Here is an 18,745-nt window from a genome sequence, read left to right as displayed (position 1 = left end):
AGGAGTGTACTAAACACCGTCAACAGGAGTGTACAACACACCAACCACAGGAGTGTACTAAACACCGTCAACAGGAGTGTACAACACGCCGACCACAGGAGTGTACAACACACCAACCACAGGAGTGTACTAAACACCATCAACAGGAGTGTACTAAACACCATCAACAGGAGTGTACTAAACACCATCAACAGGAGTGTACAACACACCAACCACAGGAGTGTACTAAACACCGTCAACAGGAGTGTACTAAACACCATCAACAGGAGTGTACTAAACACCGTCAACAGGAGTGTACTAAACACCAACCACAGGAGTGTACTAAACACAGTCAACAGGAGTGTACTAAACACCATCAACAGGAGTGTACTAAACACCAACCACAGGAGTGTACTAAACACCATCAACAGGAGTGTACAACACACCAACCACAGGAGTGTACTAAACACCATCAACAGGAGTGTACAACACACCAACCACAGGAGTGTACTAAACACCGACCACAGGAGTGCACTAAACACCATCAACAGGAGTGTACTAAACACCAACCACAGGAGTGCACTAAACACCATCAACAGGAGTGTACAACACACCAACCACAGGAGTGTACTAAACACCATCAACAGGAGTGCACTAAACACCGTCAACGGGAGTGTACTAAACACCATCAACAGGAGTGTACAACACACCAACCACAGGAGTGCACTAAACACCATCAACAGGAGTGTACAACACACCGACCACAGGAGTGTACTAAACACCATCAACAGGAGTGTACAACACGCCGACCACAGGAGTGTACTAAACACCGTCAACAGGAGTGTACCAAACACCATCAACAGGAGTGTACAACACGCCGACCACAGGAGTGTACTAAACACCGTCAACAGGAGTGTACTAAACACCATCAACAGGAGTGTACAACACGCCGACCACAGGAGTGTACTAAACACCGTCAACAGGAGTGTACAACACACCGACCACAGGAGTGTACTAAACACCGTCAACAGGAGTGCACTAAACACCGTCAACGGGAGTGTACAACACACCGACCACAGGAGTGTACAAAACACCGTCAACAGGAGTGTACAACACACCGACCACAGGAGTGTACAAAACACCGTCAACAGGAGTGTACAACACACCGACCACAGGAGTGTACTAAACACCGTCAACAGGAGTGTACAACACGCCGACCACAGGAGTGTACTAAACACCGTCAACAGGAGTGTACAACACGCCGACGACAGAAGTGTACTAAACACCATCAACAGGAGTGTACAAAACACCGTCAACAGGAGTGTACAACACGCCAACCACAGGAGTGTACTAAACACCGTCAACAGGAGTGTACAACACACCGACCACAGGAGTGTACTAAACACCGTCAACAGGAGTGTACTAAACACCGTCAACAGGAGTGTACAACACACCAACCACAGGAGTGTACTAAACACCATCAACAGGAGTGTACAACACACCAACCACAGGAGTGTACTAAACACCATCAACAGGAGTGTACAACACGCCGACCACAGGAGTGTACTAAACACCGTCAACAGGAGTGTACAACACACCAACCACAGGAGTGTACTAAACACCGTCAACAGGAGTGTACAACACACCAACCACAGGAGTGTACTAAACACCGTCAACAGGAGTGTACTAAACACCATCAACAGGAGTGTACTAAACACCGTCAACAGGAGTGTACAACACACCAACCACAGGAGTGTACTAAACACCGTCAACAGGAGTGTACTAAACACCATCAACAGGAGTGTACAACACACCAACCACAGGAGTGTACTAAACACCATCAACAGGAGTGTACAACACACCAACCACAGGAGTGTACTAAACACCGTCAACAGGAGTGTACTAAACACCCTCAACAGGAGTGTACTAAACACCAACCACAGGAGTGTACTAAACACCATCAACAGGAGTGTACAACACACCAACCACAGGAGTGTACTAAACACCATCAACAGGAGTGTACAACACACCAACCACAGGAGTGTACTAAACACCAACCACAGGAGTGCACTAAACACCATCAACAGGAGTGTACAACACACCAACCACAGGAGTGTACTAAACACCATCAACAGGAGTGTACAACACACCGACCACAGGAGTGTACTAAACACCATCAACAGGAGTGTACAACACACCAACCACATGAGTGTACTAAACACCATCAACAGGAGTGTACAACACACCAACCACAGGAGTGTACTAAACACCATCAACAGGAGTGTACAACACGCCGACCACAGGAGTGTACTAAACACCGTCAACAGGAGTGTACTAAACACCATCAACAGGAGTGTACAACACGCCGACCACAGGAGTGTACTAAACACCGTCAACAGGAGTGTACAACACACCGACCACAGGAGTGTACTAAACACCGTCAACAGGAGTGCACAACACACCGACCACAGGAGTGTACAAAACACCGTCAACAGGAGTGTACAACACACCGACCACAGGAGTGTACTAAACACCGTCAACAGGAGTGTACAACACGCCAACCACAGGAGTGTACTAAACACCGTCAACAGGAGTGTACAACACGCCAACCACAGGAGTGTACTAAACACCGTCAACAGGAGTGTACAACACGCCGACGACAGAAGTGTACTAAACACCATCAACAGGAGTGTACAAAACACCGTCAACAGGAGTGTACAACACGCCAACCACAGGAGTGTACTAAACACCGTCAACAGGAGTGTACAACACACCGACCACAGGAGTGTACTAAACACCGTCAACAGGAGTGTACTAAACGCCGTCAACAGGAGTGTACTAAACGCCGTCAACAGGAGTGTACTAAACGCCGTCAACAGGAGTGTACTAAACGCCGTCAACAGGAGTGTACTAAACGCCGTCAACAGGCGTGTACAACACGCCGAACACAGGAGTGTATTAAAGGCAGTCAACAGGAGTGTACTAAACAATGTCAACAGGAGTGTACAACAAGCCGACCACAGGAATACACTCCCGTCGACCGTGTGTTCAGTACACTCCCGTCGAGGGTGTTTTCAGTACACTCCCGTCGAGCGTGTGTTTAGTACACTCCCGTCGAGGGTGTTTTCAGTACACTCCCGTCGAGGGTGTTTTCAGTACACTCCCGTCGACCGTGTGTTCAGTACACTCCCGTCGAGGGTGTTTTCAGTACACTCCCGTCGAGGGTGTTTTCAGTACACTCCCGTCGAGGGTGTTTTCAGTACACTCCCGTCGAGGGTGTGATCAGTACACTCCCGTCGAGGGTGTGTTTAGTACACTCCCGTCGAGGGTGTTTTCAGTACACTCCCGTCGAGGGTGTGTTTAGTACACTCCCGTCGAGGGTGTTTGCAGTACACTCCCGTCGAGGGTGTGTTTAGTACACTCCCGTCGAGGGTGCTTTCAGTACACTCCCGTCGAGGGTGCTTTCAGTACACTCCCGTCGAGGGTGTGTTCAGTACACTCCCGTCGAGGGTGTGTTCAGTACACTCCCGTCGAGGGTGTGTTCAGTACACTCCCGTCGAGGGTGTGTTCAGTACACTCCCGTCGAGGGTGTGATCAGTACACTCCCGTCGAGGGTGTGTTCAGTACACTCCCGTCGAGGGTGTGTTCAGTACACTCCCGTCGAGGGTGTGTTCAGTACACTCCCGTCGAGGGTGTGTTCAGTACACTCCCGTCGAGGGTGTGTTCAGTACACTCCCGTCGAGGGTGTTAGCAGTACACTCCCGTCGAGGGTGTGTTTAGTACACTCCCGTCGAGGGTGTGTTCAGTACACTCCCGTCGAGGGTGTTTTCAGTACACTCCCGTCGAGGGTGTTTTCAGTACACTCACGTCGAGGGTGTGATCAGTACACTCACGTCGAGGGTGTGATCAGTACACTCCCGTCGAGGGTGTGATCAGTACACTCCCGTCGAGGGTGTGATCAGTACACTCACGTCGAGGGTGTGTTTAGTACACTCACGTCGAGGGTGTGTTTAGTACACTCCCGTCGAGGGTGTGATCAGTACACTCACGTCGAGGGTGTGTTCAGTACACTCACGTCGAGGGTGTGTTCAGTACACTCCCGTCGAGGGTGTGTTCAGTACACTCCCGTCGAGGGTGTGTTCAGTACACTCCCGTCGAGGGTGTTTTCAGTACACTCCCGTCGAGGGTGTTTTCAGTACACTCCCGTCGAGGGTGTTTTCAGTACACTCCCGTCGAGGGTGTTTTCAGTACACTCCCGTCGAGGGTGTGTTTAGTACACTCCCGTCGAGGGTGTGTTTAGTACACTCCCGTCGAGGGTGTGTTTAGTACACTCCCGTCGAGGGTGTGTTTAGTACACTCCCGTCGAGGGTGTGTTTAGTACACTCCCGTCGAGGGTGTGTTTAGTACACTCCCATCGAGGGTGTTTGCAGTACACTCCCGTCGAGGGTGTGTTTAGTACACTCCCGTCGAGGGTGTTTTCAGTACACTCCCGTCGAGGGTATTTTCAGTACACTCCCGTCGAGGGTGTTTTCAGTACACTCCCGTCGAGGGTGTGTTTAGTACACTCCCGTCGAGGGTGTTTTCAGTACACTCCCGTCGAGGGTGTGTTTAGTACACTCCCGTCGAGGGTGTGTTTAGTACACTCCCATCGAGGGTGTTTTCAGTACACTCCCGTCGAGGGTGTGTTTAGTGCACTCCCGTCGAGGGTGTGTTCAGACCATAAGACCATAAGAGATAGGAGCAGGAGTGGGCCATTCGTCCCCTCGAGCCTGCTCCGCCATTTAATGAGATCATGGCTGATCTGATTTTTACCTCAACTCCACTTTCCCGCCCTTTCCCCATATCCTTTGACTCCCTCGCTGATCAAAAATTTGTCTAACTCAGCCTTGAATGTATTCAATGACTCAGCCTCCACAGCTTTTTGGGGTGAAGAATTCCAAAGAGTCACGACCCTCTGGGAGAAGAAATTCCTCCTCATTTCCATCTTAAACGGGCGACCCCTTATTCTGAGACTATGCCCCCTAGTTTTAGATTCCCCCATGAGGGGTAACATCCTCTCAGCATCGACCCTATCGAGTCCCCTCAGAATCTTGTCTGTTTCAATAAGATCTCCTCTCATTCTTCTAAACTCCAATGAGTATAAACCCAATCTGTTCAATCTTTCCTCATAAGACAACCCTTCCATACCCGGAATCAACCTGGTGAACCTTCTCTGAACTGCCTCCAGTGCAAGTATGTCCTTCCTTAAATAAGGGCACCAGAACTGTACGCAGTACTCCAGGTGTGGTCTCACCAGCACCCTGTACAGTTGGAGCATGACTTCCCTGCTTTTATACTCCATCCCCCTAGAAATAAAGGCCAATATTCCATTTGCCTTCTGGATTACCTGCTACACCTGTATGTTGACTTTTTGTGTTTCATGTACGAGGACACCCAGATCCCTCTGTACCGCAGCATTTTGTAGTATTGCTCCATTCAAATAATATTTTGCTTTTTTATTTTTCCTCCCAAAGTGGATGACTTCACATTTTCCCACATTATATTCCATCTGCCAAATTATTGCCCATTCGCTTAACCTGTCAATATCCCTTTGCAGACACTTTGTGTCCTCATCACAACTTGCTTTTCCACCTATCTTTGTATCGTCAGCAAATTTGGCCACAAGACACTCTGTTCCTTCATCCAAGTCATTGATATATATTGTAAATAGTTGAGGCCCCAGCACTGAGCCCTGCGGCACCCCACTAGTGTGTGCAGTTCTGGTCGCCGCACTACAGGAAGGATGTGATCGCTTTGGAGAGGGTGCAGCGGAGATTCACCAGGATGTTACCAGGGCTGGAGCGCTTCAGCTATGAAGAGAGACTGGGAAGATTGGGTTTGTTTTCCTTGGAGCAGAGGAGGCTGAGGGGGGACATGATTGAGGTGTACAAAATTATGAGGGGCACAGATAGGATGGATACTCAGGAGCTTTTTCCCTTCGTTGAGGGTTCTATAACAAGGGGGCATAGATTCAAGGTAAAAGGCGGGAGGTTTAGAGGGGATTTGAGAAAGAACTTTTTCACCCAGAGGGTGGTTGGAGTCTGGAACTCACTGCCTGAGAGGGTTGTGGAGGCAGGAACCCTCACAACATTCAAGAAGCATTTGGATGAGCACTTGAAATGCCATAGCATACAAGGCTACGGACCAAATGCTGGAATATGGGATTAGATTAGACTGGGCTTGATGGCCGGCACGGACACGATGGGCCGAAGGGCCTCTATCCGTGCTGTATAACTCTATGACTCTCTATGACTAGTTACAGATTGCCATTTTGAAAATAACCCTTTTATCCCGACTCTTTGTTTTCTGTTAGTTAGCCAATCCTCTATCCATGTCAGTATATTACCCCCAACACCATGAGCTCTTATCTTGTGCAGTAATCTTTTATGTGGCACCTTATCGAATGCCTTTTGGAAATCCAAATATACTGCATCCATTGGTTCCCCTTTATCCACCCTGCCCGTTACTTCCTCAAAGAACTCTAATAAATTTGTCAGACATGATTTCCCCTTCATAAAACCATGTTGACTCTCCTTGATTGTATTATGAGTCTCCAAATGTCCTGCTACTACTTCCTTAATAATGGATTCTAGCATTTTCCCAATGACAGATGTTAGGCTAACTGGTCTACAGTTCCCTGCTTTCTGTCTCACTCCCTTCTTGAACAGGGGTGTTACGTTTCTGGTTTTCCAATCCACCGGGACCTTTCCAGAATCTAGGGAATTCTGGAAGATTACAACCAATGCATCCACTATCTCTGTAGCCACTTCCTTTAAGACCCTCGGATGCAAACCATCAGGTCCAGGGGACTTGTCAGCCTTTAGACCCATTAGTTTACCTGGTACTTTTTCTCTGGTGATAGTGATTGTTTTTAGTTCCTCCCTCCCTTTTGCCCATTGATTTTCTATTATTATTGGTATGTTATTAGTGTCTTCTACTGTGAAGACAGATACAAAATATCTGTTCAATTCCTCTGCCATTTCCTTGTTTTCCATTATTATTTCCCATAGAACCATAGAAAAGGTACAGCACAGAAGGGGGCCATTCGGCCCATCGTGTCCGCGCCGGCTTGAAGAACAACCAGGTGTCCATTCTAATCCCACCTTCCAGCACCCGGTCCGTAGCCCTGCAGCTTACAGCACTTTAGGTGCTGGTCCAGGTACTTTTTAAAAGAGTTGAGGGTCCCTGCCTCTACCACCAAGTCGGGCAGCGAATTCCATACACCCACCGCCCTCTGGGTAAAAAAGTTTTTCCTCATGTCCCCTCGAATCCTTCCGCCAATCAGCTTAAATCTATGTCCTCTAATTCTTGAACTCTCCGCTAGGGGAAACAGGTACTTCCTGTCTACTCTATCTGGGCCCCTCATAATTTTGTACACCTCAATCAAGTCTCCCCTCAGCCTCCTCTGCTCCAAGGAAAACAATCCCAGCCTATCCAATTTCTCCTCGTAGCTGCAATTTTCAAGCCCTGGCAACATTCTTGTAAATCTTCTCTGCACTCTCTCCAGAGCAATTACATCCTTCCTGTAATGTGGTGACCAGAACAGCGCACAATACTCCTGCTGTGGCCTTACCAGCATTTTATACAGTTCCATCATTACATCCCTGCTTTTGTATTCTCTACCTCGGCTAACAACGGAGAGCATTCCGTATGCCTTCTTCACAACCTTATCTACCTGTACTGCCACCTTCAGGGACCTGTGCACATGCACTCCAAGGTCTCTCACTTCCTCTACCCCTCTCAATATATTCCCGTTTACTGCATATTCCCTTTTACTGTTTGCCCTCCCTAAGTACATTACCTCACACTTCTCCGGGTTGAACTCCATTTGCCACTTTTCTGCCCACTCCACCAACCCATTGATATCTTCTTGGAGTCTACAGCTATCCTCTTCACTATTAACGACACAGCCAATTTTTGTGTCATCTGCAAATTTGCCAATCATGCCCCCGACATTCAAGTCCAAATCATTAATATATACCACAAACAGCAAGGGATCCAACACTGAGCCCTGTGGCACACCACTGGAAACGGATTTCCATTTGCAAAGATATCCATCGACTTTTACCCTTTGTTTCCTGTTACTGAGCCAATTTTGGATCCAATTCGCCACATTTCCCTGTATCCCATGGGCTTTTACCTTTCTGACCAGTCTGCCATGTGGGACCTTGTCAAATGCCTTACTAAAATCCACATAGACAACATCCACTGCACTACCCTCATCAATCCTCCTCGTCACTTCCTCAAAGAATTCAATCAGATTTGTAAGGCATGACCTTCCCTGAACAAATCTATGCTGACTATCCCTGATTAAACCATGCCTTTCCAAGTGACAGTTTATCCTATCACTCAGTATTGATTCTAATAGTTTGCCCACCACCGAGGGAGGCCGGTCAGGCCTATAATTGTTCGGCCTTTCCCTCGTACCCTTTTTAAACAATGGTATTATGTTTGCAGTCTTCCAGTCCTCCGGTACCTCCCCTGTATCTAATGAGGATTGGAAAATGATCCTCAGAGCATCCACTATTTCCTCCCTGGCTTTCTTCAATAGTCCAGGAAACAATCCATCCGGCCCTGGTGACTTATCAACTTTCAAGGATTCCAGTCCCTCCAGTACTTCCTCTCTCGTTATGTTTACCTTATCCAATATTTCACACTTTTCCTCTTTAACTCCTACATTCGGATCATCCCTTTCCTTTGTGACTATGGAGACAAAATATTCATTTAAAACCCTACCCACATCCTCTGCTTCTACACACAAGTTACCCTTATCATCCCTGATAGGTCCCACCTTTTCCTTAGCTATCCTCTTGTTCCCTAGTTTCATCCTCGAAGGGACCAATGTTTACTTTAGCTACCCTCTTCCTTTTTATATATTTGTAGAAGCTTTTACTGTCAGTTTTTATATTTCTTGCTAGTTTACTCTCAATTTATTTTCTCCCTCTTTATTATTCTTTTAGTCATCCTTTGCTGTTTCTTAAGGTTTTCCCAATCTTCGGATTTACCAGTAATCTTTGCCATGTTTTATGCTTTTTCTTTTAACCTGATACCATCCTTGACTTCCTTAGTTAGTCATGGTTGGTTCACCCTTTTTGTGGTGTCTTTCCTCCTCACAGGGATATGTTTGTTGCGAGTCATAAAATATCTTTTTAAATGTTTGCCACTGTTTATCCACCATCATACCGTCTAATCTGTTTACCCAGTCCACTTTAGCCAATTCCGCCCTCATTCCTTTATAATTGCCCTTATTTAAGTTTAATACAGTAGTTTCAGACCCGAGATCCTCGCTCTCAAACTGGATGTGAAATTCTATCATGTTATGATCACTGCTTCCCAAGGGATCCTTTACTTTGAGATCATTAATTTGGTACACTCCCGTCGACGGTGCGTCGCGCCCTCCCGTCGACGGTGCGTCGCGCCCTCCCGTCGACGGTGCGTCGCGCCCTCCCGTCGACGGTGCGTCGCGCCCTCCCGTCGACGGTGCGTCGCGCCCTCCCGTCGACGGTGCGTCGCGCCCTCCCGTCGACGGTGTGTTGTCGGCTGGCACAAAGTCAAACGCTCCTCACTGCCATTTCATGCTATATCACCTTGAGCAGCGATCGGAGAGGAAGCCCAGCGCTGGGCCACAGTTTCACTTGTGTGCAGACCCTGTCCTGAACCTGTGGGCCACCCCTTCAGCCTCAGCAAAGGTTGCTGATCAGTTGACATGCCTTTTCCGGTCTCCAAAAGCCTTATAAATTATGAGCTCCCCTCCCTTTTAACTGTCCCCAACCCTTTAAATTTGTCTCGCTTAAAATTTTGCTCTCTTGCCAGTGATGTGATCCCTGGACTCACCCCAGTTTGCTGCTGGACCCGTGAATAATTCCGCAGACGAGGTCAGACGGTAGAACGGAATGCTATTAGCACCCGAGGTTCAAGCGGGATTCAAACTGCCCGATATCGGCATATTTCAACACAGTACTTCTATCCCACTGATACCTGGTGATTTTGAAGATCCTCAGGAGGCGAATACATCGGAGGACGGAGATCCCTAAAGGAGACATCATCTGCAGCTCCACCAGAATGGTCTCCAGGATCCCTCCACACACAACAAAGCAGTCAAACCGGTTAAACAGAGACACAAAGTAAGCCTGGAGGCCCAGGCTATACATCTTCAGGAACATCTCCACCGTGAACAGGGCCAAGAGCACCTTGTTGGCAATGTCTGCAGTACAAGAGAAGAGAGGAGTGTGAGGGAAAGGGAAAGAGAGATAATAACATGGGCACACAATACGGGTGGAGAGAGTGAGATTAACACGGGGAGAGAGGGGTAGAGAGAGTGAGATTAACACGGGGAGAGAGAAGGGTAGAGAGAGTGAGATTAACACAGGGAGAGAGAGCGGGGAGAGAGTGAGATTAACACAGGGAGAGAGAAGGGTAGAGAGAGTGAGATTAACACAGGGAGAGAGAAGGGTAGAGAGAGTGAGATTAACACGGGGAGAGAGAAGGGTAGAGAGAGTGAGATTAACACGGGGAGAGAGAGGGGTCGAGACAGTGAGATTAACACGGGGAGAGAGAGCGGGGAGAGAGTGAGATTAACACAGGGAGAGAGAAGGGTAGAGAGAGTGAGATTAACACAGGGAGAGAGAGGGGTAGAGAGAGTGAGATTAACATGGGGAGAGAGGGGTAGAGAGAGTGAGATTAACACGGGGAGAGAGGGGTAGAGAGAGTGAGATTAACACAGGGAGAGAGAGCGGGGAGAGAGTGAGATTAACACGGGGAGAGAGAAGGGTAGAGAGAGTGAGATTAACACGGGGAGAGAGAGGGGTCGAGAGAGTGAGATTAACATGGGAGAGAGAGGGGTAGAGAGAGTGAGATTAACACGGGGAGAGAGGGGGTAGAGAGAGTGAGATTAACACGGGGAGAGAGGGGTAGAGAGAGTGAGATTAACACAGGGAGAGAGAGCGGGGAGAGAGTGAGATTAACACAGGGAGAGAGAAGGGTAGAGAGAGTGAGATTAACACAGGGAGAGAGAAGGGTAGAGAGAGTGAGATTAACACGGGGAGAGAGAGGGGTAGAGAGAGTGAGATTAACATGGGGAGAGAGGGGGTCGAGAGAGTGAGAATAACTCAGGGAGAGAGGGGGTAGAGAGAGTGAGATTAACACGGGGAGAGACGGGGGAGAGAGAATGAGATTAACAAGGGGAGAGAGGAGGGTAGAGAGAGTGAGATTAACACGGGGAGAGAGAGGAGTAGAGAGAGTGAGATTAACACGGGGAGAGAGAGGGGTAGAGAGAGTGAGATTAACACAGGGAGAGAGAGGAGTAGAGAGAGTGAGATTAACACGGGGAGAGAGAGGGGTCGAGAGAGTGAGATTAACACAGGGAGAGAGAGTGAGACTAACACAGGGAGAGAGAGGGGTAGAGAGAGTGAGGTTAACAGGGGGAGAGAGAGGTAGAGAGAGTGAGATTAACGAGGGGAGAGAGAGCGGGGAGAGAGTGAGATTAACACGGGGAGAGAGGGGGTAAAGAGAGTGAGACTAACAAGGGGAGAGAGGGGGGTAGAGAGAGTGAGATTAACACGGGGAGAGAGAGGGGGTAGAGAGAGTGAGACTAACAAGGGGAGAGAGGGGGGTAGAGAGAGTGAGATTAACACGGGGAGAGAGAGGGGGTAAAGAGAGTGAGACTAACAAGGGGAGAGAGGGGGGGTAGAGAGAGTGAGATTAACACGGGGAGAGAGAAGGGTAGAGAGAGTGAGATTAACACGGGGAGAGAGAGGGGTAGAGAGAGTGAGATTAACACGGGGAGAGAGAAGGGTAGAGAGAGTGAGATTAACATGGGGAGAGAGAGGGGTAGAGAGAGTGAGATTAACACGGGGAGAGAGAAGGGTAGAGAGAGTGAGATTAACACGGGGAGAGAGAGGGGTCGAGAGAGTGAGATTAACATGGGAGAGAGAGGGGTAGAGAGAGTGAGATTAACACGGGGAGAGAGGGGTAGAGAGAGTGAGATTAACACGGGGAGAGAGAAGGGTAGAGAGAGTGAGATTAACACGGGGAGAGAGAGGGGTCGAGAGAGTGAGATTAACATGGGAGAGAGAGGGGTAGAGAGAGTGAGATTAACACGGGGAGAGAGAGAGGTAGAGAGAGTGAGATTAACACGGGGAGAGAGAGAGGTAGAGAGAGTGAGATTAACACGGGGAGAGAGGGGGTAGAGAGAGTGAGATTAACACGGGGAGAGAGAGGGGTAGAGAGAGTGAGATTAACACGGGGAGAGAGAGGGGTCGAGAGAGTGAGATTAACATGGGAGAGAGAGGGGTCGAGAGAGTGAGATTAACATGGGAGAGAGAGGGGTAGAGAGAGTGAGATTAACACGGGGAGAGAGGGGTAGAGAGAGTGAGATTAACACGGGGAGAGAGAGGGGTAGAGAGAGTGAGATTAACATGGGGAGAGAGGGGGTAGAGAGAGTGAGATTAACACGGGGAGAGAGAGGGGTCGAGAGAGTGAGATTAACATGGGAGAGAGAGGGGTAGAGAGAGTGAGATTAACACGGGGAGAGAGGGGTAGAGAGAGTGAGATTAACACGGGGAGAGAGGGGTAGAGAGAGTGAGATTAACACAGGGAGAGAGAGCGGGGAGAGAGTGAGATTAACACAGGGAGAGAGAAGGGTAGAGAGAGTGAGATTAACACAGGGATAGAGAAGGGTAGAGAGAGTGAGATTAACACGGGGAGAGAGGGGGTAGAGAGAGTGAGATTAACACGGGGAGAGAGAGGGGTCGAGAGAGTGAGATTAACATGGGAGAGAGAGGGGTAGAGAGAGTGAGATTAACATGGGGAGAGAGAGGGGTCGAGAGAGTGAGATTAACATGGGAGAGAGAGGGGTAGAGAGAGTGAGATTAACATGGGGAGAGAGAGGGGTAGAGAGAGTGAGATTAACACGGGGAGAGAGAGGGGTAGAGAGAGTGAGATTAACATGGGGAGAGAGGGGTAGAGAGAGTGAGATTAACATGGGGAGAGAGAGGGGTAGAGAGAGTGAGATTAACATGGGGAGAGAGAGGGGTAGAGAGAGTGAGATTAACACGGGGAGAGAGAGGGGTAGAGAGAGTGAGATTAACATGGGGAGAGAGGGGGTAGAGAGAGTGAGATTAACACAGGGAGAGAGAAGGGTAGAGAGAGTGAGATTAACACGGGAAGAGAGAAGGGTAGAGAGAGTGAGATTAACACGGGGAGAGAGAGGGGTAGAGAGAGTGAGATTAACATGGGGAGAGAGGGAGTAGAGAGAGTGAGATTAACATGGGGAGAGAGGGGGTAGAGAGAGTGAGATTAACACGGGGAGAGAGGGGGTCGAGAGAGTGAGATTAACACGGGGAGAGAGGGGGTCGAGAGAGTGAGATTAACACGGGGAGAGAGAGGGGTAGAGAGAGTGAGATTAACACGGGGAGAGAGGGGGTCGAGAGAGTGAGATTAACACGGGGAGAGAGGGGGTCGAGAGAGTGAGATTAACACGGGGAGAGAGAGGGGTAGAGAGAGTGAGATTAACACGGGGAGAGACGGGGTAGAGAGAATGAGATTAACAAGGGGAGAGAGGAGGGTAGAGAGAGTGAGATTAACATGGGGAGAGAGAGGGGTAGAGAGAGTGAGATTAACACAGGGAGAGAGAGGGGGAGAGAGTGAGATTAACACGGGGAGAGAGGGGGTAAAGAGAGTGAGATTAACACGGGGAGAGAGGGGGTAGAGAGAGTGATATTAACTTGGGGAGAGAGGGGGTAGAGAGAGTGAGAATAACAAGGGGAGAGAGGGGGGTAGAGAGAGTGAGATTAACACGGGGAGAGAGAAGGGTAGAGAGAGTGAGATTAACACGGGGAGAGAGAGGGGTAGAGAGAGTGAGATTAACACAGGGAGAGAGAGGGGGAGAGAGAGTGAGATTAACACAGGGAGAGAGAGGGGTAGAGAGAGTGAGATTAACATGGGGAGAGAGAGGGGTAGAGAGAGTGAGATTAACATGGGGAGAGAGAGGGGTAGAGAGAGTGAGATTAACACGGGGAGAGAGAGGGGTAGAGAGAGTGAGATTAACACAGGGAGAGAGAGGGGGAGAGAGAGTGAGGTTAACAGGGGGAGAGAGAGGTAGAGAGAGTGAGATTAACGAGGGGAGAGAGAGCGGGGAGAGAGTGATATTAACACGGGGAGAGAGGGGGGAGAGAGTGAGATTAACACGGGGAGAGAGGGGGTAAAGAGAGTGAGATTAACACGGGGAGAGAGAGTGAGATTAACACGGGGAGAGAGAGGGGTAGAGAGAGTGAGATTAACACGGGGAGAGAGAGTGAGATTAACACGGGGAGAGAGAGGGGTAGAGAGAGTGAGATTAACACGGGGAGAGAGAAGGGTAGAGAGAGTGAGATTAACACGGGGAGAGAGAGGGGTCGAGAGAGTGAGATTAACATGGGAGAGAGAGGGGTAGAGAGAGTGAGATTAACACGGGGAGAGAGGGGTAGAGAGAGTGAGATTAACACTGGGAGAGAGGGGTAGAGAGAGTGAGATTAACACAGGGAGAGAGAAGGGTAGAGAGAGTGAGATTAACACAGGGAGAGAGAAGGGTAGAGAGAGTGAGATTAACACGGGGAGAGAGAAGGGTAGAGAGAGTGAGATTAACACGGGGAGAGAGGGGTAGAGAGAGTGAGATTAACATGGGGAGAGAGAGGGGTAGAGAGAGTGAGATTAACATGGGGAGAGAGAGGGGTAGAGAGAGTGAGATTAACATGGGGAGAGAGAGGGGTAGAGAGAGTGAGATTAACATGGGGAGAGAGAGGGGTAGAGAGAGTGAGATTAACACGGGGAGAGAGAGGGGTCGAGAGAGTGAGATTAACATGGGAGAGAGAGGGGTAGAGAGAGTGAGATTAACATGGGGAGAGAGGGGTAGAGAGAGTGAGATTAACATGGGGAGAGAGAGGGGTAGAGAGAGTGAGATTAACATGGGGAGAGAGAGGGGTAGAGAGAGTGAGATTAACATGGGGAGAGAGAGGGGTAGAGAGAGTGAGATTAACACAGGGAGAGAGAGGGGTAGAGAGAGTGAGATTAACACGGGGAGAGAGAGGGGTAGAGAGAGTGAGATTAACATGGGGAGAGAGGGGGTAGAGAGAGTGAGATTAACACGGGGAGAGAGAGGGGTCGAGAGAGTGAGATTAACATGGGAGAGAGAGGGGTAGAGAGAGTGAGATTAACACGGGGAGAGAGGGGTAGAGAGAGTGAGATTAACACAGGGAGAGAGTGCGGGGAGAGAGTGAGATTAACACAGGGAGAGAGAAGGGTAGAGAGAGTGAGATTAACACGGGGAGAGAGAAGGGTAGAGAGAGTGAGATTAACACGGGGAGAGAGAGGGGTCGAGAGAGTGAGATTAACATGGGAGAGAGAGGGGTAGAGAGAGTGAGATTAACATGGGGAGAGAGGGGTAGAGAGAGTGAGATTAACATGGGGAGAGAGAGGGGTAGAGAGAGTGAGATTAACATAGGGAGAGAGAGGGGTAGAGAGAGTGAGATTAACACGGGGAGAGAGAGGGGTAGAGAGAGTGAGATTAACATGGGGAGAGAGAGGGGTAGAGAGAGTGAGATTAACACGGGGAGAGAGAGGGGTAGAGAGAGTGAGATTAACATGGGGAGAGAGGGGGTAGAGAGAGTGAGATTAACACGGGGAGAGAGAGAGTGAGATTAACACAGGGAGAGAGAGGGGTAGAGAGAGTGAGATTAACACGGGGAGAGAGAAGGGTAGAGAGAGTGAGATTAACACGGGGAGAGAGAGGGGTAGAGAGAGTGAGATTAACATGGGGAGAGAGGGGGTAGAGAGAGTGAGATTAACACGGGGAGAGAGGGGGTAGAGAGAGTGAGATTAACACGGGGAGAGAGGGGGTCGAGAGAGTGAGAATAACTCAGGGAGAGAGGGGGTAGAGAGAGTGAGATTAACACGGGGAGAGAGAGGGGGAGAGAGTGAGATTAACACGGGGAGAGAGAAGGGTAGAGAGAGTGAGATTAACATGGGGAGAGAGGGGGTAGAGAGAGTGAGATTAACACGGGGAGAGAGAAGGGTAGAGAGAGTGAGATTAACACGGGGAGAGAGAGGGGTAGAGAGAGTGAGATTAACACGGGGAGAGACGGGGTCGAGAGAATGAGATTAACAAGGGGAGAGAGGAGGGTCGAGAGAGTGAGATTAACACGGGGAGAGAGAGTGAGACTAATACAGGGAGAGAGAGGGGTAGAGAGAGTGAGGTTAACAGGGGGAGAGAGAGCGGGGAGAGAGTGATATTAACACGGGGAGAGAGGGGGGAGAGAGTGAGATTAACACGGGCGGAGAGCGGGGTAGAGAGAGTGAGATTAACAAGGGGAGAGAGAGGGATAGAGAGAGTGAGATTAACAAGGGGAGAGAGAGCGGGGAGAGAGTGATATTAACACGGGGAGAGAGTGAGATTAACACGGGGAGAGAGTGAGATTAACACGGGGAGAGAGAGCGGGGAGAGAGTGAGATTAACACGGGGAGAGAGAGCGGGGAGAGAGTGAGATTAACACGGGGAGAGAGAGGGGTAGAGAGAGTGAGATTAACAGGGGGAGAGAGAGAGGTAGAGAGAGTGAGATTAACACGGGCAGAGAGCGGGGTAGAGAGAGTGAGATTAACAAGGGGAGAGAGAGGGATAGAGAGAGTGAGATTAACAAGGGGAGAGAGGGGGGAGAGAGAGTGATATTAACATGGGGAGAGAGAGAGGGGAGAGAGTGAGATTAACATGGGGAGAGAGAGGGGTAGAGAGAGTGAGATTAACATGGGGAGAGAGAGGGGTAGAGAGAGTGAGATTAACATGGGGAGAGAGAGGGGTAGAGAGAGTGAGATTAACACAGGGAGAGAGAGGGGTAGAGAGAGTGAGATTAACACAGGGAGAGAGAGCGGGGAGAGAGTGAGATTAACACAGGGAGAGAGAGGGGTAGAGAGAGTGAGATTAACACAGGGAGAGAGAAGGGTAGAGAGAGTGAGATTAACACAGGGAGAGAGAAGGGTAGAGAGAGTGAGATTAACACAGGGAGAGAGAGCGGGGAGAGAGTGAGATTAACACAGGGAGAGAGAAGGGTAGAGAGAGTGAGATTAACACAGGGAGAGAGAAGGGTAGAGAGAGTGAGATTAACACGGGGAGAGAGAAGGGTAGAGAGAGTGAGATTAACACGGGGAGAGAGAGGGGTCGAGAGAGTGAGATTAACATGGGAGAGAGAGGGGGTAGAGAGAGTGAGATTAACATGGGGAGAGAGGGGTAGAGAGAGTGAGATTAACATGGGGGAGAGAGAGGGGTAGAGAGAGTGAGATTAACATGGGGAGAGAGAGGGGTAGAGAGAGTGAGATTAACACGGGGAGAGAGAGGGGTAGAGAGAGTGAGATTAACATGGGGAGAGAGAGGGGTAGAGAGAGTGAGATTAACACGGGGAGAGAGAGGGGTAGAGAGAGTGAGATTAACATGGGGAGAGAGGGGGTAGAGAGAGTGAGATTAACACGGGGAGAGAGAAGGGTAGAGAGAGTGAGATTAACACGGGGAGAGAGAGGGGTAGAGAGAGTGAGATTAACATGGGGAGAGAGGGGGTAGAGAGAGTGAGATTAACACGGGGAGAGAGGGGTGGTAGAGAGAGTGAGATTAACACGGGGAGAGAGGGGGTCGAGAGAGTGAGAATAACTCAGGGAGAGAGGGGGTAGAGAGAGTGAGATTAACACGGGGAGAGAGAGGGGAGAGAGAGTGAGATTAACACGGGGAGAGAGAAGGGTAGAGAGAGTGAGATTAACATGGGGAGAGAGGGGGTAGAGAGAGTGAGATTAACACGGGGAGAGAGAAGGGTAGAGAGAGTGAGATTAACACGGGGAGAGAGAGGGGTAGAGAGAGTGAGATTAACACGGGGAGAGAGGGGGTAGAGAGAGTGAGATTAACACGGGGAGAGACGGGGTAGAGAGAATGAGATTAACAAGGGGAGAGAGGAGGGTAGAGAGAGTGAGATTAACACGGGGAGAGAGAGTGAGACTAATACAGGGAGAGAGAGGGGTAGAGAGAGTGAGGTTAACAGGGGGAGAGAGAGCGGGGAGAGAGTGATATTAACACGGGGAGAGAGGGGGGAGAGAGTGAGATTAACACGGGCGGAGAGCGGGGTAGAGAGAGTGAGATTAACAAGGGGAGAGAGAGGGATAGAGAGAGTGAGATTAACAAGGGGAGAGAGAGCGGGGAGAGAGTGATATTAACACGGGGGAGAGAGTGAGATTAACACGGGGAGAGAGTGAGATTAACACGGGGAGAGAGAGCGGGAGAGAGTGAGATTAACACGGGGAGAGAGAGCGGGGAGAGAGTGAGATTAACACGGGGAGAGAGAGGGGTAGAGAGAGTGAGATTAACAGGGGGAGAGAGAGAGGTAGAGAGAGTGAGATTAACACGGGCAGAGAGCGGGGTAGAGAGAGTGAGATTAACAAGGGGAGAGAGAGGGATAGAGAGAGTGAGATTAACAAGGGGAGAGAGGGGGGAGAGAGAGTGATATTAACATGGGGAGAGAGAGAGGGGAGAGAGTGAGATTAACACGGGGAGAGAGGGGGGAGAGAGTGAGTTTAACACGGGGAGAGCGGGGTGGAGAGAGTGAGATTAACAAGGGGGGAGAGAGAGCGATATAGAGAGTGAAATTAACACGAGGAGAGAGAGCGATATAGAGAGTGAAATTAACACGAGGAGAGAGAGCGATATAGAGAGTGATATTAA

At 49.7% G+C, this 18,745-nt stretch overlaps 1 protein-coding gene across 2 annotated transcripts in view; it reads right to left on the bottom strand.

Annotated features, from left to right (window-relative positions):
- The window catches only part of LOC137344336 (voltage-dependent L-type calcium channel subunit alpha-1S-like), a 198,909-nt gene that overhangs the window by 71,867 nt on the left and 108,297 nt on the right, over window positions 1–18,745 (bottom strand). For both annotated transcript variants that reach the window (XM_068007199.1, XM_068007198.1), the window contains exon 11: window positions 9,997–10,222. In XM_068007199.1, coding sequence (XP_067863300.1) covers window positions 9,997–10,222 — 226 coding nt within the window. The remainder of the gene's footprint in view (window positions 1–9,996; window positions 10,223–18,745) is intronic.

The sequence above is a fragment of the Heptranchias perlo genome, chromosome 27 (assembly GCF_035084215.1).
Source record: "Heptranchias perlo isolate sHepPer1 chromosome 27, sHepPer1.hap1, whole genome shotgun sequence".
Classification (NCBI taxonomy): Eukaryota; Metazoa; Chordata; class Chondrichthyes; order Hexanchiformes; family Hexanchidae; genus Heptranchias; species Heptranchias perlo.
The sequence above is the reverse complement of the archived record's forward strand: the minus strand, read 5'-3'. Positions and strand labels throughout refer to the sequence as shown.